The sequence below is a fragment of the Polyodon spathula genome, chromosome 17 (assembly GCF_017654505.1).
Source record: "Polyodon spathula isolate WHYD16114869_AA chromosome 17, ASM1765450v1, whole genome shotgun sequence".
Classification (NCBI taxonomy): Eukaryota; Metazoa; Chordata; class Actinopteri; order Acipenseriformes; family Polyodontidae; genus Polyodon; species Polyodon spathula.
The window spans coordinates 17,631,596-17,657,410 of NC_054550.1; the positions used below are offsets into that span (position 1 = coordinate 17,631,596).

The 25,815-nt window shown below is 39.7% G+C and overlaps 1 protein-coding gene across 8 annotated transcripts in view; it reads right to left on the reverse strand.

Moving 5' to 3' along the window:
- Window positions 1–25,815, reverse strand: part of LOC121329747 (protein numb homolog) — a 106,734-nt gene that overhangs the window by 32,413 nt on the left and 48,506 nt on the right. For all 8 annotated transcript variants that reach the window (XM_041275488.1, XM_041275489.1, XM_041275491.1 and 5 more), the window contains 2 exons: window positions 24,973–25,111; window positions 3,755–3,829 (listed from right to left, as the gene is read on the reverse strand). In XM_041275488.1, the coding sequence (XP_041131422.1) occupies window positions 3,755–3,829; window positions 24,973–25,098 (201 nt within the window). In that variant the 5' untranslated portion in view covers window positions 25,099–25,111. The remainder of the gene's footprint in view (window positions 1–3,754; window positions 3,830–24,972; window positions 25,112–25,815) is intronic.

Here is a 25,815-nt window from a genome sequence, read left to right on the forward strand (position 1 = left end):
GTATTACGTTTGCAGTTTTCCAGTCTGTCGGTACAACCCCTGTGTCAAGAGACTGTTGCATGATCTTGGTTAGCGGTTTGTAAATTACTTCTTTCATTTCTTTGAGTACTATTGGGAGGATCTCATCCGGCCCAGGGGATTTGTTTATTTTAAGAGCTCCTCGTCCCTTTAACACTTCTGCCTCAGTTATGCTAAAGTTATTTAAAATTGGATAGGAACTGGATGACGTGGGGCATGTTGTCCGTATCCTCCTTTGTAAAAACTTATGAAAAGTAATAATTTAATATATTTGCTATTTTTTTTTCTTCATCTATGATTTTGCCATTTGTATCTCTTAAACATTTAACCTCCTCTTTGAATGTTCTCTTGCTGTTGTAATATTGGAAAAACATTTTGGAATTGGTTTTAGCTCCCTTAGCAATGTTCATTTCTATTTCTCCCTTGGCCTTTCTAACTTCCTTTTTGACTTGCGTTTGCAGTTCTGTGTACTCTTTCTGTGTACTTTCTTTTTGGTCCCTTTTTAATGCTCTGTAAAGTGCCTTTTTTCACTGAATATTTTTTTTAATTGATCTATTAAACCATTTTGGCAATTTAGTTTTACATTTAGATTTGTCTACTTTAGGGATGTAATTGTTTTGCGCCTCTAGTACTACATTTTTGAAGAACAAGCATCCTTCTTCTGTGGGTGTTTTCTCTATTTTACTCCAATCTACTTCTATTAGTCTCTGTTTCATACCTTCATAGTTTGCTTTTCTAAAATTGTAAACCTTAGCTTTAGTCATTACTTTTGGGGTTTAAAAAGCACTTCAAATGAGACCATGTTGTGGTCTGAGTTTGCTAGTGGTTCTCTGACCTCTGTTTTAGTTATTCTGTCTTCATTATTTGAAAAGACTAAATCAAGGCATGCCTCCCCTCTAGTCGGTGCCTTGACAAATTGTGTTAGGAAGCAGTCATTTGTCATTTCCACCATTTCAATTTCATCCGTCATGCTCCCCACCGGGTTTTTCCATTTTATATGGGGGAAGTTGAAATCCCCCATTAGTACTGCTTCTCCTTTGCTACATGCATTTCTAATGTCATTGTATAACAGATTATTGTGCTCACCGTCTGAATCTGGTGGTCAATAGCATGCTCCTATTATTATGCCCTTTGAATTTTTGTCTTATTCTGACCCATATTGATTCAGCTTTATTTTCTTTGTCCAGGTTTAACACCTGGGCTTCAAGACTGTTTCTTATGTATAGCGCTACCCCTCCTCCTCTTCTGTCCTGCTTGTCTTTCCTATACAGTGTATAACCACAAATATTATATTCGTCCCCATCACTCTCAGACACCCAAGTTTCAGTAGCACCTATCACATCATAGTTACCTGTTAGTGCAGTAGCTTCAAGTTCTAAAATTTTGTTTCTGATACTTCTAGCATTTAGATAAATACATTTAATGGTTGTCTTACCTGAGTTGTTGTTCTTGTTTTGATGCGGTCTCCCTTCTGTTTTTTTGTTGATTTCTCCCCCCTTCCTTTCTAGTTTAAATGCTTCCGAACCTGCTCGAGGATCTTTTCTCCGAGTAGACTGGTTCCCTTGTTATTTAAATGCAGTCCGTCCCGTCTATACAGATAGTCCTCGTTGTAGAATGTGGTCTAATGATCAAGATAGGTGAAGCCTTCCCGTGTGCACCATGTCTTCAGCCATGCGTTTTGATTAATTATTTCCAGCTGTCCATATGGTCCTTTGCAAGGTGCTGGTAGTATCCCAGAAAATACCACAGTTTTGGTTTTCTCTTTTAATTTCCTTCCTAGCTCTCTGAATTTGTTTTGCACAGATTTTGGTCTGTCTCTTCCAATGTTGTTTGTACCGATGTGGACGACTACTACCGGGTCGTCTCCTGTTCGTTCTAGGATCCTGTCCAGGCTCCCGGAAGGCAGCACACTGTTGTAGTCCAAAACTGCAAATTGAACTTGCTGTGTTTCTCAATATGGAGTCCCCAACAATCATGACCTCCCTTCTTTTTGCTGTCTGGGCACCACTGTCAATAGGGTCCTGGATATTGTTCCTTTCGCTCTCGGTTTTGCTCATCAAAATTCTGAAGTGACTCAAATTTGTTGGTTGTTTTGATTTCTGGTGGTTGTGTTTGACGAAGTTTCTTTTTTTCCCTGCTTCTGCCTACCTGAACCCAGCTGTTCTGACCTTCTATCTCCCTGGTGGCTTTCAGTCTGTTAGGGGTGATGCAGACTTCCATGAATTGTGGGTGTGCCAGTTCCTCAAGATCCTGTTGCTGTCTCATTTCTTACAGCTTCATTTCTAGCATACTTACTAGTTTATGCAAGTCCTGGATCGCGCGGCACTTTACGCACACTTGGTTTAGCTCCGCTGGGTTTTCTCGGATTTCCCACATCAAGCAGGTGTCACAGATTACAGGCTTGAAGACCATGTTGAGGGTTTTTTTTTTTTTTTAAGTTTAGTTTCTTCTGCAGCTGTCAGCCTGCTTTCAAACTGCTTCTAAACTGCTCTGCACTTTTCCACGCCTGTACTTCTCCCACGCTGTCGCTTCCACTCGCTATCACTGTAGTATCATATTCACCAGTGTTTGCTCCGGGCAGCACTATCTCCTGCACTAGTGTGTCCCTTTGCCAGTTTCTCTAACAATCATCCACCATTCAACAGGGTAGTGCAGAAGTGTGTGTTGGCATGAACAATTGTAATACACCACACAATCCATTATTTCCTAAGACAAATAAGGATGCCAGTACCACTCATCGCAGACAGCTAACCTTACATTTGATGTCATTCTTAATTGTACGTTATGAACAACAAAGAGTTGTTTGGTGAATATAAATGATACCTTTCCCCAGGGGCATTATAGGGGAATAGCTTCTAAGGTTTGTAAATATGAAGTAAAACAGATACAGTATCTGACTACAAAGTGGAAGTATATGTATCGTTAAAATGTGTACCAAATGTGAAGAAACAATCTCAAAGTGTGCTGTCCATCTTGCATAAATCTAAAAAGGTGATGTCCACAACATGACAGCCATATTGGGTGAGATGTCAATGATGAGGACCTTTGTTTTTGTCCTCATGTGGACTGATAGAAAAAATGAGGACTGTGGGATTGCAGGCCCACTCCTTTGAAATAAATCCACTTTACATGATAAATTAATCTACCCTACATGCTCCTTCAAAACCTTGCTAGTCATTAACCAACCAGAGGGAATCGTTCATAATGGCTCTACAGCATATTCACACATCATTTGTAAGAGAAGATGTTTGAAACACCAGCATAAGGGCAAAAGGATTGAGACACTTAATATAACTGAAATAGTCCATTTGTAACAGGAACTGTCCCTCAGAAGATGTACATCCTACCAGATTTAATGACCTAGGTCCAACATAACCCAACTATACATGTCTCCCTACCACAAGTAAAGAGGATGGCTATGTGGAAATAAACATAGTTACTCAGTGTAAAAACACTTGATGTAACATACAGTAGATAAATACCCTGGTGCCAGGTCACTCACTCTCAGACAGTATTGCTGGTCCAGGCCTCTGGAAGACTTTGAGCACTGCATGATTAAACTGTAGAATATTACTGCATAGCTGACTAAATGTTGCAATCCAGTCCTTTCTCCCTAAATCCCTTATGGAAGGGTTGGTTAAGCCAAGAATGAGCATCTAGAAAACACACATTCCTTCTCACCAGTGCAGCCACACACCGCTGGGCAGAAAACGGAAGAGGAGCAGACAATACATACCGTTTTCAGTCTCTTCACAGCATCTTCACAGATATGCATTCCTCGGGACTCATCCACTTCCACATGGCCCAGGTACTGAAGAGGAGATAAAAAATAGATCAATAAAAAACAGCACAGTGCAAGCGCATGCAGACAGTGTTCAGATCAGAGGTGAAATTCTCTAAAAGTGCAGGTACCCTTATATGCACAGCTGGGTGTACATTTAAAAATTTGAGACAATTTGAGTGCCAATGAATAAATACTTTTAAAATGTACACATATCAGTACACAATACATTTATAAATAGTGGACTGTGGGAATATGATAAGATACTGGGAGATACTGAAATTGGAAAAGGAATCTATGAAAAAGACCTAGGAGTTTTTGTTGACTCAGAAATGTCTTCATCTAGACAATTGGGGAAGCTATAAAAAAGGCTAACAAGATGCTCGGATACATTGTGAAAAGTGTTGAATTTAAATCAAGGGAAGTAATGTTAAAACTGTACAATGCACTAGTAAGACCTCACCTTGAATATTGTGTGCAGTTCTGGTCATCTCGCTATAAAAAAGATATTGCTGCTCTAGAAAGAGTGCAAAGAAGAGCAACCAGAATTATTCTGGGCTTAAAAGGCATGTCATATGCAGACAGGCTAAAACAATTGAATCTATTCAGTCTTGAACAAAGAAGACTACACTGCGACCTATTCAAGCATTCAAAATTCTAAAAGGTACTGACAATGTCGACCCATGGGACTTTTTCAACCTGAAAAAAGAAACAAGGACCAGGGGTCACAAATGGAGATTAGACAAAGGAGCATTCAGAACAGAAAATAGGATGCACTTTTTTACACAGAGAATCATGAGGGTCTGGAATCAACTCCCCAGTAATGTTGTTGAAGCTGACACCCTGGGATCCTTCAAGAAGCTGCTTGATGAGATTCTGGGATCAATAAGCTACTAATAACCAAACGAGCAAGATGGGCCGAATGGCCTCCTCTCGTTTGTAAACTTTCTTATGTTCTTATGTTCTTAAATACAAAATAAGCCACAAATAACTGATCACTTCTAATCAACTGACCATAAACAAAGAGGCTGAAAATACTAAAAGAGTTGTACCCTCTGCATGTATCATTCAGTCATGTACTGTAATATAACACTTAAGTTAAACTTAAATGACAAGCTTTAAGAAATATTATGCTATGCAGTAACTGCTGTAGAGGGAGTGTTGTTTCAAGACATCTTATAAAATGGATGATGATATAAAAAAAATGGTACAAAAAAAACTGTGCTTTGAAAAAATGATACAAAGAGGTTTAAGTTAAACAATGCTCAATAGGGGCTAAAATACCCCTCAAATTTGTTATGTAACAGGCACTAGTACTACTAATGATGTACTTGGCCATTTTAATCTCCACAGTGTTCTCTGAAATCATCCCCATACTTTCCAGACCCAGGGTACCCCCTACAACAAGACCTGGCCATGCTACAATAGCAGCCATGGATTAGAACATATATTCATGTTTCTTTTATGTATTTTTTACTTATTACTTAACCTACAATAATATATTCTGTGTGTTTCTCTGTTGTGTTTCTACGTAGATTAATTACTATGATCAATTCTATAAAAAGATGTTCTAGGCAGAAACAGTATAAAAGTAGACTCCTCAAAATGTTTTAGAAAAGATGGCATTGTACAAAGTAAAAACACCTCACTGTTTTTGTTTATTGCAGTCCTCATAACAGTTACTACTAGGATCACAACAAACAAAATGTTGATCACTATACTTGTACACTAACATGTACCTTGCAAGCTGGGCCTGTGTTTGAAAAGCATGAAGCACAACTTCATTAGTGTTAATCCCTACTGTCCCACATCACTTGCCATTTTAGAAACTTTCATGCCAATTCTGGCAATGTGGTAAATCAGTGCATTATTTCTAATATTTATCAGCAATGTAATTTATGGAGAACCTGATGTGGCTTTTTGCCTTCAAATTCATGTGTAGAAATGTTCATTTAGAATATTTCAGACAGTTTCTCCGCTGCACTAAAGAAAATAATTATTACTTTGCACTGTTAAGGTCTTCTCTCGTTGATCAAGGAATGAGCACTGAGACAAAGCGAAATGGGCAATGAAATGAGATTTGTGACTCATGCCAAAATTAAATCTGATCAGAATGAAAAGCTCGGCCAATCAACATGCAGTGATCATACTGACGTTAATGGTGGCCAATAGTAGCTAACAGAACAGAAACACTATGAGAAAACAAAAAACAACCAGCATGAACTGTGCTAAATGAAAGCGCATTTGAAAAACATGCATCCACGTTGGATGAAAAGCAGATTAAATAAGTCCCGGTACCCAGTACCGGTGTCACAGGAAATGTTAGCTGGAAAATAAATTAGCATTGGCCTTTTTGAGCCTCTCTACGCATGTGCAAATCCTAGAACTTAAAAGACAAGGTTAAGCCGTCGACATTTTCTATCTGTGAACTTTAATTCAGAACAGACTGTTATTGCAATCTTTCCAATGTGTCTTGTACACTGTTTTAAAAATGTTAGTCAGGATCTTTATTAAAAGCTACATTATATGTGGCAAAAACGGAAAATACGTTGTTGTAATATTAAGAACATGTTTTTCACTTAATTTAATAACAGGTTAACTTTAGGCTACGTAGTTTGCAAAGATTACATTTAAATCGCTGGCTACTTAATGTTCTAGGTTTTCTTTGTACATGTACTTGCAATATATTTGCAAATAATAGCGAAAGAGAAATAAGTACAATACATGCATTATTTTGTATATGGGTTATGACATAAGCATAAATAATTTATCACTTGTCATGCGATTTCTTTTTATGTGCAATTATATACTGCATTCAAGCTATCAGACGCTGAACTTCTATAGATAGTTTCCATTTCAAGCAGTGAAATTCTTTAGAGATTTAGAACTGCACTGGAATAAAACGAGCGATGAAATACACTTTCATACATTTAAAAAAAAAAAAAAAGTATGAAAGAAATCTCACTAATAGCCAAAGGAAGATTCACAGTCAAAGGACGATTCCATGTTTAAATTATTGTGACAAGACATTTTTGTTGCTTACTATTAAAATGTATGTGACCAAAAACGTGTGTGTGTATCAGCCTACCAATATATATATTCTCACACGGAGTTTCACATAATAATATACAAGTAAAAAGTATAACCTGTGATATGACATTTTATCTTTCCTAAAATACAATAACTGGTGAGTGGGGACTTTCACTGTAGAAGAGAGGATCAGACCAGACCAGACCAGATTGCTGGTTAGACTGCTGAGATATGATGTGTTTTGTAATTGACATCATAGTATAGAAATGAGAGCACGTCGGCAGCAAAAGGTTGAACTTACAGTAAAAACATTTGCTTATAAAAGAGTAAATTCCATTAGCAAGTAGGAAGTATAATAAATGGATAAGAGCAATTTCAACATTCTGTGTTTCATATTTCATAGTTTTTTATTTGTTTTACAGAGTTCTTTTACATCAGTTTTGTATTGTCGTTTTCCGTGCATCACAAGTCATGTCATAAAAAGAAATATCTAAACGACTGTATAGAATATATCAGGTACTACTGATTCTAACCTAAATGACTACAGAGAAAGCAGCCCTGCCTGAGAACAACGGCCATTTACCTCCATTAAACCTAACACACGCTATCTCCACCTCACCACGCCTTATCTTGTTAGCTCACTTGGTCGGCTCCCTTCCTGTAGACAGTGGCTACTCATTTGATTCACCCTATCTGCCGGGTCTGCTACAGCCCTCATTAATGAAAGGGAAGCGCTGCAACATACAATGAGTGTGAGGGATGTGGCACAACCTTCACTGCAGGGGGATTTCAGGCAATGTTAAGCATCACTAGGAACCTGACTCTGTATTCATTTATGTATTTATTTATTTTAAATTTGTTTCACAGCACAGGGGTTCAATTACCATGTAATTCTGTCACTGGGGAAAAATTAACCCGAATAGTACATTTGTAATTACCCATTTCCTCCTGTGCCGCTGGGGCGTTTATAAAAGATAAAACACTATTTAAGATAAGGCAATGGAGCAAATTAGCTTGTTTTAAATACTCTGCTTCCTGCCAAGGGTTTGCAGAGTTCATCTGTGCATCTAGCGTAGGGTATGCAGAGTTCATCTGTGCATCTAGCGTAGGGCATGCAGAGTTCATCTGTGCATCTAGCGTAGGGTTTCCAGTTTTCATCTTTGCAGGCTTGAGCAGAGCCTCTTGAACATGTTGCCTAGGAAGATGTGGAGGTTCAGCAGTGTTTCTGTGTGTCAGCCTACCTTTGGATAAAATTAACTTTTATGTGTATATGTGACAGGGTGCTCATGTCACATATGGGTAATCGCTGTTTAAGCAATAGAGAGAGACAATGGAGGTGGAGTTGAAAAGCCAGCACTTATGCGCAGGATTTATTCACAAAAACAGAAAGTAAGCAAAGGTGGTCTTTGATGTTACCAGCGATGTTAACACACAGAGGACCCATACAGCATGCTGTACAACTGTGGACTACAAGTAACTCTCACTTTGATTGCCAAAAAGAACCATCCATATCTAGTACCGCATTGCTTGAAAGCAGATAAGGGCAAGGCGATTGGTGAAGAGTTTGGGGGGGAGGCCGCGGAGCCAGCACAGGGGTCTAGCACAGCTGCCTCTGATCAGGACTGACCTGATCCCGAGCTGGAAGCCATGGGAGCTGATTTTTTAGCTCAAGCTCGTTCTCGTGACTTACGACTCAAGCAAGGGTGTGACAACTTGCTGGGCAGGCTCTTTGACAAAGCAGCTGTGTGGTTGGGTCCAGACGTGCCGCCAATCTACCCTCACTTTGAAATTAATCAAGACTTTTTGTACCGTGTTGAAAAATTACCCCAGACGGGGGAAGTGCTTCATAGTTGCTCATTTCTCAGCCTTTTTAGGTTTTGTTACAGCTTGCTCACGCTACTCCCTTTGGGTCACTTGGGAAGACACAAGACCAAAGTGAGACACGGTTCTATTAGCTGGGGCTGGATGTAGTAGGTTCTGTTGCCAACAAGCTTATGAGGGTTTTCTCCCGGGTGGAAATCCCCAAGGAAATATTGACCGACCAAGGCACCAACTTTATGTCACAGCTAGTCCATGGAACCTGTAAACTTTTGGGGATTAAGACCACTGGGACCTCTGTTTTTCACTCCCAGACCGATAGTCTTATGGAGTGTTTTAATAAAACACTCAAAAACATGCTGCGCAGATTTACCGACATTGACGTGCGCTACTGGGACCAGCCAATTCCTCCCCTTCTCTTTGCTATCAGAGAGGTACCTCAGGCTTCTACGGGGTTTTTACTGGGGGTTTTCTACGGGGTTTTGAGTTGCTGCATGGGCAGAGACCCCGGGGCTTGTTCGATCTGGTCAGACAGAGAGATGTGGGAGGAGCAGGATAATTAGACCAATACCGTCCGGTATGTGTTGGACCTGCGCAAACGTCTTGAGTCTGTGGGGAAAATGGCCGCATGACAATTGACAATTTGCAGCAGGCTCAATGCAGATAGGAGATCCAACATAATAGGGGCCACATACAAATTATACATGTATTTATTTCTCTTTTGCTGTATTATTTGTACCAAGAAAACATAATATAAATATCCACTGCGATTACAAACTTAAAATGAGAACTCTAGTGAGACTTTGCCACGTCATAGTAAACTGGGTATTAAATGTATCACCTAATATTAAATAATAAATAATATGTCATATTAGAAACTGTTACATTTTAAACACAAATATAATTGCACATAAAATTAAATCTTCCAACAAATTATAAATTATTTCTTCTTGTCATAACCCTATACAAAATAATGCACATACTGTATTTATTTCTCTTTCGCTAATACTTGCAAGTACATGTACAGTGCTGTGAAAAAGTATTTGCCCCCTGTCTGATTTTCTGCATTTTTGCACATTTTTCACATTGAACTTGGTCAGATCTTTTTGCGGGTTGTAGTAGTATATAGAGGGAGTCAGAGAAAAAAATGACACCAAAGGTTGGTGCTTTTTTCATTTCTTTGGTGTGCAAGGTAATCAAACATGCAATCTTCAGGTGTGAAAAAGTTATTGCCCCCCTAGTTAACTCAACCCAATTAAAGGGATAAGTAGGGTCCGCTGTTTTAATACTTTGGTTAACAATCAAGCCTGATTTGGGCCAGCCCTGCCCAATATAAATCTGACTAACTTTGGCCCTTACCATCAGAGTGAAGTTATCAGTACAGAGGTTCTAGAGGCACATCATGCCACATTCAAAAGAAATTCCTGAAGACCTCCAGAAAAAAGTTGTTGATGCCTACCAGTCTGAAAAGGGTTACAAAGCCATTTCTAAGGCTCTGGGGCTCCACCAAACCACAGTCAGAGCCATATTGTCCAAATGGAGAAAGTTTGGGACAGTAGTGAATCTTCTCAGGAGTGGCCGTCCTGCCAAAATCTCTCCAAGAGCAAGGCGTAAAATCATCCAGGAAGTCACATAGAACCCTAGAACAACATCCAGGGATCTGCAGGCCTCTCTCGCCTCGGCTAAGGTCAGTGTTCATGACTCCACCATCAGAAAGACACTGGGCAAAAATGGGATTCATGGCAGAGTAGCAAGGTGAAAACTACTGCTCACTAAGAAGAACATAAATGCTCCTCTCAAGTTTACCAAAAAGCACCTGGATGATACTCAAGAGTTCTGGAACAGTGTTCTACGGACAGATGAGTCAAAAGTGGAACTTTTGGCCAACATGGGCCCCGTTATGTCTGGCAAAAACCAAACATGGCATTCCACAGTAAGAACCTCATACCAACAGTCAAGCATGGTGGTAGTAGTGTCATGATTTGGAGATGCTTTGCTGCATTAGGACCTGGACGACTTGCCATCATTGAAGGAACCATGAATTCTGTTCTGTATCACAGAATTCTACAGGAGAATATCAGGCCATCCATCCGTGAGCTGAAGCTTAAGCGCAGCTGGTTCATGCAGCAAGATAATGATCCAAAACACACAAGCAAGTGTACGTCAGAATGGTTGGAGAACAAGAAATGTAAAGTTTTGGAATGGCCTAGTCAAAGTCCAGACCTAAACCCCACTGGGATGATATGGCAGGACCTGAAACAAGCAGTTTAAACCCACAAATGTCACTGAGTTGAAGCAGTTCTGCATGAAGGAGTGGGCCAAAATTCCTCCACGGCGCTGTGAGAGACTGATCAATAACTACAGGAGACGTTTGGTTGCAGTTATTGCTGCTAAAGGTGGCGTAACCAGTTATTGAGTAAGGGTGCGATTACTTTTTCATACGGGGCATTGGGTGTTGCATATCTCCCTTTAATAAATAAATGAAATAAGTATCAACATTTTGTGTTATTTGTTCACTCAGGGTCCCTTTTATCTAATATTAGATTTTGTTTGAAGATCTGATAACATTCAATGTCAAAAATACGCAAAAATGCAGAAAATCAGACAGGGGGCAAATACTTTTTTCATGGCACTGTACGAAGAAAACCTGTAATATGAAGTAGCCAGTGATTAAATGTAAACTTTGCAGACTATATAGCCTAAAGTTAACCTATTACTAAATAATAACAAGAAAAACATGTTATTAATATTACAACGTGTTTCCGATGTTTAACACACATACTCTAGCTTTTAATAAAGATCCTGACAACATTAAGAGTAAAACAATTTACTAGACACATTGGAAAGATCGCAATAACAGTCTGTTCTGAATAGAAGTTCATAGACATAAAGTAGACATCTTAACCTTTAAGCTTGAAGATTCGCACATGCGTAGAAAGGCTCAAAAAGGCAAACACTAACTTATTTCCCAGCTAACTTATTTCCCGTGATACCGGCACATTTCATTAACCACATTAAAGAAATGAAAAAGGCGATGTTAACATGTTACGTTTATACACACCATAGGGGCTACAGAAAGCGTGTTTTTTTTTTTTTTTAAATCTGAGTCTGTTATAATAACTATCGTATTCATTTTTTTTTTTTTTACCTGGGTTGGGAAATAACGTTAACGATTTAATAAAGGTAACAACAAGAAAACAAAATGTGAATCTTGGTGAGCAGAGTACAGCAGCTTGCAATTCCAGTTTGTAACTTCAATTAAAAAATCATAGCCTTCAATATGAATGTATATATTATGGCTGTAGTAGAATTTTACAGTTCGTTTCACTGGGGCAGACAGAGTCACGAGTAGAGTAAATCTTTAATATCCCCAAGGGGCAATTTGCTTTACAGCCAGGAGTCAAGAGAAAACATACAACATATATCAACAGTACAATACAGCAGCAATAAATACATGCATAGCAATAACAACAACAAGAACAACCCAGTCACATGACCATCAGGGAAGTGCAAATAAGCAAGGGGCCTGCCCAAAGTCAGTTCATAACAGGTAATTGCGATCAACAGTCTGTGGCTAAGCATCAATATGTACACATTTATTTAAAAAATCGCTAGCTGATGGAATGAAAGATTTCTTGAACCTAATAGTTCCACACCTGGGGAGGCGAAACCTGTACCCTGAAGGTAACAACTGTTACTCGCCATAGAGAGGGTGGTGGGAGTCCAGTAAAATAGACTGGGCCTTTCGGGAGACTCATACTTGATACAGATGAGAAAGATAATGCAGAGTAACACCAATTGTCTTACAGCTTTGTTTGACAATGTTGCCCAGTTTATTTTTGTTTTTCACACTAAGATAGCCAAACCAGCAGACTATGGCAAAGGTTATGGCAGACTCAATAAACAAAGAATAAAACACTTTTATCAGTGTAGTGTCTACAATAAAACTCCTCAGTTTCCTCAAGAAGAATAATCTTTGGTTACCCTATGAGATCAGTGTTCGCATCGAAAGTAACCTTATTGTCAATGATGGTCCCCAGATACTTATATTGCTGAAGACTCAACTGGTTCACCCTTGATGAGAGTCGGCCTCCTACGAAAATCAATAAACAATTATTTTGTCTTAGATACATTCAGTTGTAGAAAAGACTGGTCACACCATCTGACAAAGTCTTCTACAACCAGGCCATGACTCTGTTCCTCTCCATGTAGGAGGCTCACAATTACTGATACATCAGCAAACTTCAAAACATGTCTCGATTCGTAGTTACTCTGGCAGTCATTAGTGTACAAGACAAACAAATGTGGAGAAAGTACACAACCTTGTGGGGAGCCTGTAGAGGAGGAGAGCTTACCAGACAGAGATCCATTAACTCGAACTCTCTGTGATCTATCTATTAGACAATAGACAGTGTTAAAATCCATGTTGAAATTAGACATGAGACTATGTGCAAGGGCATGAGGCTGTAGACAATTAAAAGCTGAAGAGAAATCAATAAAAAGCAGTCTTGCATGACTCTTATTCCCCTCTAGTTGCCTCAGGACTAGGTTTAGTAGGGTGATAGTGGCGTCCTCCATCCCCCTCCTAGACCTATAGGCAAACTGGAGAGGGTCTAACTTGTCCTGAGTCATGGATAAAATCTCACTTTTGACAATATGTTCAAAGGTTTTCATCACTAGTGAAGTAAGCGCCACAGGGTGCTTACCAGTGTGCTGACTGAATAGGATTGCTTCAGTTGTCAGGGGTGTTACACAGAGCAATCCTCACAAGATTTGGTCAAAAGCAATAAAGTTGCTACTAGTACATTGCCTAGACAGTTGCTGCTAGAGTTGGTGAACCGCTTAAGATCAATTATTTTTAATAATAAAAAATTATTGCAGAAATATTTCATTCTCCTGTGACACTAGTAAAATTCCAGACTTTTTCAAGACTTTAGTAGCAGTGACAAAGCTTTTTTAAGCCCTGGAAATCAGTTTGGCATTTTTCCATACTATCACACAAACTCTGCAGAACCTGATGGCAAAACAAACAATAAAGCTGGTAAGTAATACAGCGGCATGTATTACTAACTTTATAATCCCCGGATTGGTCCCGAAATAATAGTCCCATTTATTGTACCCCCACATTAAACACAAAACACATTACACAAGTCCCTTAGTGAGTGAATTGGTGACTGTGGTGCAAATAGTTAATGGTGATACAAGTGCAGTGCTGTTCTGGGTTAGTGCTGGCCTCTGGTGACAGCTCTGGAACGAGTTAGCCGTCTAATAACAACAAGCAACAATTAGACAAAACAAGCAAACACTTACAATATGTATATTCACAATACAGGTCCTTCTGGGTTCTTTTACCAATAACCAAAACGAAGGAACAGATTACGTCTCTTCAACATCTACTTATACTGTCACTCATGACCCCTTGGTAAACAACTGCAGTCGCTCCTCCAATCCGTGGCTGCCACATCATTTCCCTTCTGCGTGAATGAGTTAGTGTACCAAAGCTCCGCCCCTTTTCTAAATAAACGACTTAATTTTAACCCTCAGTGTCACGCCAAGTAGTCTAGGGTACTCTGTTCCCATTACTTAGCATATTCACATGTCAGGAGGGAGATTTACCACCAAGAACCACTGTCTTTTTCACATATCCCACATATCCTACTTATCCCATTACTGCCCCCTCCCGGGAAAAATAATCCACATTTTGGTTGTCTTCCCCTGCACGATGTACCATGTGGTACATGAAGGGCTTCAATGCCAGATACCACGAGTTATCCGGGCATTGCTATCCTTCATTGTGCTTAACCAATTGAGTAGGGCGTGGTCTGTGACAAGATCAAATGAATGTCCCAGCAGGCAGTATCATAACACTTCTTTTTGACTATGTAGTTGCTCTTCCGAGGGAGCACCTTTTTACTGATATACACCGTTGCATACTCGGAGATAAAGCGACAGTAATAACCGGCTAATCCCAGTAACGACCTCACCTAAGTCTTGGTTTTGGGGATCGCCGCGTCTACCAAAGCCTGGATTTTGGTGACTACTGGATTTTCACCCTTCCATTCCCCAATAAAAATCCCAAATATTGAGTCTCTGTTTTCGCAAATGCCCATTTTCCAAAGCCAAATGCTCTCACCAGGTGCCGCTGTAAATAACCACGTCATCAAAAGGCAGCAGACGCATCATGTAACCCAAACGGCATGGTTTTGAAATGAAACATCCCTTCAGGGGTTGAACGGCATGGTTTTTCTCTCTAGAACTGGTTGAAAATATGGTTCTCTCTAGAACTGTGAGTTAAGGGGTTCTGCCAATATCCCTTTGTCAAGTCTAGAGTAGAGATAAACTTCGCCTTTCCCAGTCTATTTAGAAGTTTATTGAACCAATGGATAGGGTACACATCAAACTTGGCAATAGCGTTTACCTTCCGGAAGTCTACACAGAAGCGATTGGTGCCATCTTTCTTGGCCACTATGGCAATAGGACTGCACCACTCGCTCCTGGAAGGTTCATACACCCCAAATTCTAGCATGCCCTATACCTCTTTGCGAACGCCACTTCGACGACTTTCTGGGACCCGGTAAGGTCTCTCTCATACTGTGACACCTGGTGGAGAGATAATGTCATATTCAACCAAGTTAGTTCTGCCGGGCAAGTCAGAAAAAAAACATCACTGAACTCCTCAATAAGCTTACGCAGCTTCCATTGCTGTTTTGATTTGATTCTCCATCAAAATGATTTTAGTGCTAGGGATCGCTGGATAGCAGCCTAAATCATCCTCTACATCACCTGGGGCTATAAAGAAGGCCTCCCTTGCCTGCCAGGGCTTTAATAAACTTACACAATAAATTTCATGTTCAATACGGCGATCGGGCTGTCATAATTCACCTTTCCTATAGCCTGAATCACTTCATATAGCCCCTGCCATTTAGCACATAATTTCGATTCTGAGGAGGGAAGCAGCAGCACTACTTTGTCTCCTGGTCGAAAGGTTAAAATGAGTGCATTTTTATTGTAATGCTGCTGTTGCTGGTGCTGAGAAGATTTGAGGTTGTCCTGGGCCAAAGGACCGACCAAATCCATGCAATCTCTTAGTTGGAGCACATGCTGCTCTACATTTTTGGACGAGCCTTTGTGCTCCTCCTACCCCTCTCTCAACAGATCGAGGATGCCGCAAGGCTGTCAGCCATACAAGAGCTCGAAGGGGGAGAACCCTGTCAAATTCTGTGGCACCTCTCTCACTGCAAAAAGGAGGTAGGGCAGAAGCGATGACCAATGTTTTTGCTCTTCGTTTACAAAACGTCTGATTTTAGGGTCTGATTAAAACGTTCCACCAAACCATCCATATGTGGGTGATCACAAAATATGTCCTGATGGGACGTATTTTTATATTTTATACACTTGCTATAGCATGTTGGACATAGGGAAGGCTTCACCTATCTTGATCATTGGACCACTTTCTACAACGAGGACTATCTGTATAGACGGGATGGACTGCATTTAAATAACAAGGGAACTAGTCTACTTGGAGAAAAGATCCTCGAGCAGGTTCGGAAGCATTTAAACTAGAAAGGAAGGGGGGAGAAATCAACAAAAAAACAGAAGGGAGACCGCATCAAAACAAGAACAACAACTCAGGTAAGACAACCATTAAATGTATTTATCTAAATGCTAGAAGTATCAGAAACAAAATTCTAGAACTTGAAGCTACTGCACTAACAGGTAACTATGATGTGATAGGTGTTACAGAAACGTGGTTATCTGAGAGTGATGGGGACGAATATAATATTTGTGGGTATACACTGTATAGGAAAGACAGGCAGGACAGACGAGGAGGAGGGGTAGCGCTATACATAAGAAACAGTCTTGAAGCCCAGGTGTTAAACCTGGACAAAGAAAATAAAACCGAATCAATATGGGTCAGAATAACAGACAAAAATTCAAAAGGCATAATAATAGGAGCATGCTATAGACCGCCAGATTCAGACGGTGAGCACAATAATCTGTTATACAATGACATTAGAAATGTGTGTAGCAAAGGAGAAGCCATACTAATGGGGGATTTCAACTTCCCCCAAATAAAATGGGAAAACCCGGTGGGTAGCGCGAAGGATGAAATAGAAATGGTGGAAATGACAAATGACTGCTTCCTAACACAATTTGTCAAGGCACCGACTAGAGGGGAGGCATGCCTTGATTTAGTCTTTTCAAATAACGAAGACAGAATAACTAAAACAGAGGTCAGAGAACCACTGGCAAACTCAGACCACAACATGGTCTCATTTGAAGTGTTTTTTAAATCCTCAAAAGTAAAGACTAAAGCTAAGGTTTACAATTTTAGAAAAGCAAACTATGAAGGCATGAAACAGAGACTAACAGAAGTAGATTGGAGTAAAATAGAGAAAACACCCACAGAAGAAGGATGGTTGTTCTTCAAAAACGTAGTACTAGAGGCGCAAAACAATTATATCCCTAAAGTAGACAAATCTAAATGTAAAACTAAATTGCCAAAATGGTTTAATAGATCAATTTAAAAAAAATATTCAGCGAAAAAAAGGCACTTTACAGAGCATTAAAAAAGGACCAAAAAGAAAGTACACAGAAAGAGTACACAGAACTGCAAATGCAAGTCAAAAAGGAAGTTAGAAAGGCCAAGAGAGAAATAGAAATGAACATTGCTAAGGAAGCTAAAACCAATTCCAAAATGTTTTTCCAATATTACAACAGCAAGAGAACATTCAAAGAGGAGATTAAATGTTTAAGAGATACAAATGGCAAAATCATAGAGGAAGAAAAAAAAATAGCAAATATGTTAAATGATTACTTTTCACAAGTTTTTACAAAGGAAGATACTGACAACATGCCCCACATGTCATCCAGTTCCTATCCAGTTTTAAATAACTTTAGCATAACTGAGGCAGAAGTGTTAAAGGGACTAGGAGCTCTTAAAATAAACAAATCCCCTGGGCCGGATGAGATCCTCCCAGTAGTACTCAAAGAAATGAAAGAAGTAATTTACAAACCGCTAACCAAGATCATGCAGCAGTCTCTTGACACAGGGGTGGTACCGACAGACTGGAAAATTGCAAACGTAATACCGATCCACAAAAAGGGAAACAAAACTGAACCAGGTAACTACAGACCAGTAAGCCTGACTTCTATTATATGCAAACTTATGGAAACTATAATAAGATCCAAAATGGAAAATTACCTATATGGTAACAGGGTACTGGGAGACAGTCAACATGGTTTTAGGAAAGGGAGATCGTGCCTAACTAACTTGCTTGATTTTTTTGAGGATGCAACATCGATAATGGATAATTGCAAAGCATATGACATGGTTTATTTAGATTTCCAGAAAGCTTTTGACAAAGTCCCGCACAAAAGATTAATTCTCAAACTGAACGCAGTTGGGATTCAAGGAAACACATGTACATGGATTAGGGAGTGGTTAACATGTAGAAAACAGAAAGTACTGATTAGAGGAAAAACCTCAGAATGGAGTGTGGTAACCAGCGGTGTACCACAGGGATCAGTATTAGGTCCTCTGCTATTCCTAATCTACATTAATGATTTAGATTCTGGTATAGTAAGCAAACTTGTTAAATTTGCAGACGACACAAAAGTAGGAGGAGTGGCAAACACTGTTGCAGCAGCAAAGGTCATTCAAAATGATCTAGACAAGATTCAGAACTGGGCAGACACATGGCAAATGACATTTAATAGAGAAAAGTGTAAGGTACTGCACGCAGGAAATAAAAATGTACATTATAAATATCATATGGGAGATATTGAAATTGGAGAAGGAATCTATGAAAAAGACCTAGGAGTTTTTGTTGACTCAGAAATGTCTTCATCTAGGCAATGTGGGGAAGCTATAAAAAAGGCTAACAAGATACTCGGATACATTGTGAAAAGTGTTGAATTTAAATCAAGGGAAGTAATGTTAAAACTGTACAATGCACTTGTAAGACCTCATCTTGAATATTGTGTGCAGTTCTGGTCACCTCGCTATAAAAAAGATATTGCTGCTCTAGAAAGAGTGCAAAGAAGAGCGACCAGAATTATTCCGGGCTTAAAAGGCATGTCATATGCAGACAGGCTAAAAGAATTGAATCTGTTCAGTCTTGAACAAAGAAGACTACGTGGCGACCTAATTCAAGCATTCAAAATTCTAAAAGGTATTGACAGTGTCGACGCAAGGGACTTTTTCAGCCTGAAAAAAGAAACAAGGACCAGGGGTCACAAATGGAGTTTAGAAAAAGGGGCATTCAGAACAGAAAATAGGAGACACTTTTTTACACAGAGAATTGTGAGGGTCTGGAATCAACTCCCCAGTAATGTTGCTGAAGCTGACACCCTGGGATCCTTCAAGAAGCTGCTTGATGAGATTTTGGGATCAATAAGCTACTAACAACCAAACGAGCAAGATGGGCCGAATGGCCTCCTCTCGTTTGTAAACTTTCTTATGTTCTTATGTTCTTATGTTCTTAAAGTTGGTTCCATGATCAGTCAAAATCTACTTTGGGATCCCTACTCTAACCATAATCTGCACTAATTCTTTGGCAATTGCAGCTGCACTAGTGGACTTCAATGGAACTGCCTCCGGGTATCACGTTGCATCATCTATCGCCACTAATATATGCATATACCCAGAATCAGAAGGTAGCAAAGGGCCCACCATGTCCGTTGCAATGCTTTCAAAGGGGGTGGAAATAATCGGCATTGAAACCAAAAGGGGTGGGGTGCACTCGACCCGGCGCTACTTGCTGGCAGTCTGGGCATGTGGCTACATATCTTGACACATCAGTATGAAGTCTTACCCAAAAGAATCGAGCCAATATCTGTTCCTTTGTTTTGTCAGCTCTGAGGTGCCCCACAAAAGGGATATCATGCTCCAGCCTGAGGCAGAGAAAAACGGGGGAACCAATAATTGTCTTACAGGCTGTCCTGTGCCCGTGGCTAGGTTTACCCTATACAGTAAATGCCCCTTGATACTGAAGTGCAGAAATACTACCATCCAGCGCAGTCAACATCCTTACCTTCAATAGCCCGGACCAGAGCGTGCATTGGTGACGGGTCATGTTGGCCCCACACTATGTCTGCGCTTGAGTGCCACATGTCCGGTATATTGAAAGGGGCGGGAGTAGCATCTGCCCTAGATGACCCAGTAAACTTGTCCTCTTGGTCACATTGCGTTCCGACCCCCTCCGACTGGCTTTATGTATAACTTCTAGAAATTTCTCAAAAACAAAGAAATTTAGGAAAAAAACTTTTGTAGCAAAAGTTTTGCTTTTGTGGATGAAGAAAAAAAAAAAGTTACAAGAAATACATGTCTATAATGATTTATTTCAGCAATTTTTCTGGCAAAACTCAAAAAATGCTATTTCAAAAGTACTGCTAAAAATTTAAATATAATAATGCAGAACCTAATTCTAGGTAAGTCTAGAACATGTTGGACATTAGATTAACATTCTTAGAGAGTATAAAATAGTTATCTATAGGATGATTGCTGTCATTATCAATAAGTCAATACGGGGAAAAGTAAAGAGCTATCTGAAGACCTTAGGCAGAAAAAGATTTATTGTCAAAAAGCTGGAGAAGGATACAAGAAGATTTCCAAGCATTTCAGTATCCCAATTTCAACTATTGTTTCTAGTATCAAGAAGTAAAAGACTCATGGCACAACGCTCCCTCGATCTGGAAGAAAGAAGGTTCTTTCACCAAGAACAAGTTGAACTGTGAGAAGGTTAATAATCCGAGATTGACTGCCAAAGATATTCAAAGTGAACTGGCTGCAAATGGGACTGGGGTTTCCATTTCAACCATTGGACGAGTATTGCATGGTGAAGGTCTCAATGGTCGCAGGCCAAGGACATCAAAAGAACAAATTGCTAAAAGTTTGCAAAACGGCATTTGAATGATGTATATGAGTTCTGGTCCAAGGTTTTGTAGGGGGAAAAAAAATAAAAAAATAAAGCTATTTGGTCACACTGATCATTACACTTGGAGAAAGTCTGGTGAGGTGTACAAAGAAAAGAACACCATACCTACTGTCAAGCATGGTGGTAATCTTCTATGGGGACATTTTTTCTCTATGGCACAGGAAATTTAGTTCCAGTACATGGTAAAATCATTAGAAACCCATCACTGCAAAACTTGGTTTAAAGCTCAACTGGACGATGCAACACGACAACGATCCAAAGCGCAAATCAAAATCTACTTCAAATTGGTTAAAGAAGAATAAAATCAAGGTTCTGGAATGGCCTAGTCAAAGTTCCGATCTAAATCCGATTGAGAATCTTTGGTAGGAGTTGAGAGGCTGTGAATTTGAATGAACTGTGTAGCGTCAGAGGGGTGTCATCATATCATTCTGTGCATGAAAGTAACAGAATTGGAATATACAGAGGGCATCTTAAATCATTATCTGTGTCTTCTTGGTCTGGTTACAAACTCCCCCACTGACAAAGAATGTTTTTAGAAAGAGTCGTAAACTAACTGCTGGACTTATATCTTTTAACTTTACCTGTCATTGAATGAGTCATTATGGCTCCAGTAGTGTTTTGCTGAGGGCAACTTCCAGACAATTCTGAGTACCTTGACACTAAAACGAAAACCAGTCTTTGTCGTAAATCCAGCCATCAGGGGGTCGAAAAAGCGGACCAATGGAGAACAAGGGGCTACATCGGTACGAGAACAACCAATGAAAGACACTTCACATTGATTCAGGCACTGCCCAAAATAACTAGACTAGCCAATCACAGAGTTGAAGAGAGAATCACGAAACCCACTGACTTTCGAAGTGTGAGCGAGCTTCTGCTGTGTGCTGCTGCTGCTGCCCAGACATGCGTGCTAACTGCAAAGGAGGTGTGCACAAGTAGTCTCCACCCACTAGAGTTGACTTGAAGTTCGGAGGGACGAAATGGATGCTACACTGCTCTGAACAAAGTTGCAAAGCCATGGGAGCATACATACTCGAAGTCACAGAAGGCAAGGAAAAACCAGTGTTCTAAATAATGGCTAGAATCATGTTCTGAGGTAGGGCCCTGCTGTCTGTCCTACGAGAGACTGGATCAATGACGGGATACTGCATTAATCGGAAAGCGGGTCTTTGTTTCCACGTATTTGCACGAAATGAACTGAAGCAAAGCCGTCAGTTACGTTTTTGGAAGATTCCGAGAGAATGGCCACAAGAACACTTACAAACTATATAACACTTCAATTGCAACGCATTAGCTGAACTGAGTTATGTCGAATCAACGGAACTATTCCCAGTGGGAAAACTGCCAACAACAAAGATAATGTTGCAAGTCTTGGAGATCAACAAGCTGATCCTCATTTGAAAAGGAACTACTGCTTATTGCGAGCCTACACAATACAACGCGTACGGCAATGTGCCGTCTCCATTGGAACTGCGTATCTGGAGAGTTGCAGTATTCGTCGACACAGATTGACGTCTGTATATGGAAATCGATAAGTATTTAACATGTCTAATATTATACTTTATGACTCAAGAAAGTAACTGAAGCAAATGCTATCAAGTGGAAACTGTTCTAGAAATAGAATATAACTTCCTGTTTTAGAGTGCGTAAGAAATGTATTATGTTTGTTTGAAATGTGCAACTCAAAAGGAGTTGCCTCGTAAATGCAGAGAATTTCATCAACGCCCCTGTGGCAGGCTGGCGAGTGGATAGAGGCCCAGAGACAGACTGCAGTTCAAAAAAATAACTATTTTTTTATAAATAAACACGAAAATGAAAGGGCACAAGGGCCAAAACAAAGCGATTTAAACACAAAAAGAAAGACAAAAATAACAATTTCCAGGCTGGGCAATGCCTTCACTGGATTCAAACTTTCCAAACAACCAAAAAACCAACCTGCTTCCTCAGCTCCCTCTTCCCAAATGAGAAGCAGAGGTCTCCTTTTATGTCAGGTGGCTGGGCGCTGATTGATTGTTAATTAAGCTAATCAACTAATCAACCCCAGCCACCTGAACATAATAAACCCAGGCAGGTAGAGGAAATGAACCTAAAACTAGTGATGTCCCAGTGGAAAAGGACATTAAAACATCAAAGGATTTGGAGTTTAAAGAGGCAAGATACACAAATGACCTCATGAAAACAGCTAATCAGCAGAGTGAAAAAGACTATAAAAATCTAAGCGGAATTGAACATTTTGCGATCCACATCGAGTGCTAAACAAGGTGCAGTCACTCTGCTAAGCAAAGCTGCAACTCCGGGCCTCTGCCTAAAAACGGAATCAAGATGGGACCTGAAATGGACCCAAAGATGAGGAAGCAAGCTACCAGTGAGTCAACAACCACAAGCAAATGAGACTGAGGCCTGGCTAGAAGACTGCGGTTAAACTTACAGTGACTGATCAGACAAACTAGTCTAGGTCTGCTGTACACCTAAAACCACAGTATCCAAAAGAAACTGTGTCCTGCTATCTGAGTAGCTAAAGATTCAACGAAGAGGACAGAGCGGATGGGCGCTGTTGTGGATCCTATACTGAGGACTGAAGACTTTGTTGCAGCTGTTTATTGATTCTATTGTGAATTGAAAGCTTTGTTGCCGAGTTTGATCCAAAGTGGATTGAAGACTTTGTTGCGGAGAGGAGTGTTTGTACTGGACACTTCAACAGATTGAGTTTCCAAACCAGCAGACCAAAAGTCTAAGCTCCAAGGAACCGGTCAGTATAATTCCAGTTGCATTTTCCTTAACTAAATTAATTGTAACACATTCACATAGACTTGAACTGTTAATTATTTAGTTAGCACACTTTGCGTGTGAAATAACTTTTAGTGAAACTTGATGAAGTAACTCTAAGTAATCTACCTCATTGTTGTATGAAGAATTTATTTAAAAGTAAACTTGCCATATACTTAATCTATAATAAGCTTAATGTGACATATTCTAGGATTGTCTGCATCACCTCAGTTGAGGCTGTGTGCTTGGATGTGGGCTAAATACTATTATTAATGAAACATTCCTGGTATCTGTGCATGAATGTGTGTTCATAGTAAATCGTTGATCTTTGGAACATGTCAATTTAAATATTGTTGGTAAGAGACCTAATCAAGCCAAATAAATATTAAATTATCAGTTATTGAGTTGTTTCTACATTATTTATTACAAATAAGTGATTTATTTTTTTTCCCCAGAACTGAATGGGGACAGTTTTACTGTTAGCTACAGTTCTGATCTAATACTTCTACATTTATGAATCTTAAGCTGAAGTTTGCAGAAAATTAAAAGCATTACAGTACTTTGTAAGCACTCAATATTAAATCATTATTATCAGATGGCAATAGGACAAAACAGCCAACAAACACTAAATGATTTTGGCAATAAATTAGTCTCTTGGCAGATTATCCTGAATGTCTAACAGCCCAACTAAAATTAAGTAGCATTCAGCCTCAGTCTGAGTTTCATAGGTCCAATCAACAGCAATCACAGATTATTCAATCAAGAAAAGATTGCATGCCTATTCTCTGAATTAATAAACACCAGCAAAATGTCATTAAAAAGGAAAGCATTAATATAATTTCAGTCAACTGTGCACCTCATGCTTACTTCTCTCTAAATGTGAGGATGAATAAAATGTCATGTCTGGTTTTCAAGGGTCTCCTGGAGACGGCACACAAGAGTGTACAGTGCAGCACGACAATACGGACTAGCATTAACTGGAAAGAGTCTACCTACTGGTACAATTCTAAAATCACATTTATTATTTTAATGCTGAAGCTCCAACAACAAAACAAGGTTCAATACATATTTCAGTTCTGACAAACAAACAATGGTTTAAATAGATGAGAAATTCAAAGCTTAGATAATGTATAAGGATTACATACAAACATACTTTCAGTTTTGCTAAAATTAGACCTAAAAAGATTTGCTTCAGTGCTGATGCACACACTGCGCAGTTAGCTGCTATCCTGGGTAAATATCCACGATCTAACTTGACTAGGGAATTACAGAATGTGTAGAGTTAGAAAGGCAATCTCTTGAGTGTTGGCTCAAGTTGCCTGCCTAAATGGTTTAGTACAATAGGACCCCACTCATTGCATAGCAGTTTGAGCCACTCCTGGTTTTACTATGAGTTTAGTAAGACACACCTGACCTTGTTATGTATACACTGTGGCTAACCAGGCTCGTAATTAAACCTGGAATGCGTGAAACTGCTTTACAACTGGAGTTTTTTTTCCATCCCTGTTGTAGGTGGCAGTGGATAAACTCATACAAGCTTCCCATATAGTGATGTATGACCAACCTCAAAGTTTAAGTCAGTCAACATTTCAAGAAGAATGCTGATTTCCCCAAGCAGCTCACCTTAACTGCGAAGCTGCACTTCCTGCCGCGCACGCCCTCCTCATCCGTCTGCCACTGGTGAGGCCGGCTCGACTCCGGCACGTAGATATCTTTCTTCCGACGGAAGCTCTGCCGTAGCTTATTCATCGCGGCGTGCCGTCTGCAGGGGAGAGGGGAACAAGACATGAGAACACGCTAAAGAGACAGAGACAGGAGTGTCAAATTAAAAACAAGGACTGTAAAAACAAAAACAAACCACAAACAATATTGCTGTTTTCTTCTTGTACAATGTAAAACTGTGAAAGAGATGCAGACACCAGTACCTATATTATTTGTGTTTGCTGTCAGACTTGCTACACATACAAAGATCAACGAGCATCAATAGTACATCCATCTATTTAGATAGATGATCCTATATATGGCAGTGGACAACAGACCCATCACCAATGACAAAAAGTAGGTCCTCCTAATTTTCCTATGTACAAAGTCAGGAAAATGTATGTTTAATAACTACTGTTGTAAAAAAATTCTGGGCATCTCAATCTTGTCTATATTACTGAAACCCTTCAAGACAGTTTCTATATAATAGAGGGAAGCTAAAAGGAGCTCAGCTGCACTAATGTGCTCTATAATTTCACTGTTGAACAAGACGTTATAGAGCCGTTGGCCTGCTCACTTAAACAGGTTCCAGTTACTACCTCATCTGTGTTTAGTACCTGTGGAGAACGGATTGTGTTTCTGCTTTTAAAACAGCACTATTTAAAAACAAAAAAAACAACAACACCACCACCTTACCAAAGGGGGGACAGATTTAATACAGCCTGCAGACACCATGAAAGGAAACTACTGTAACCAAAAGCCATG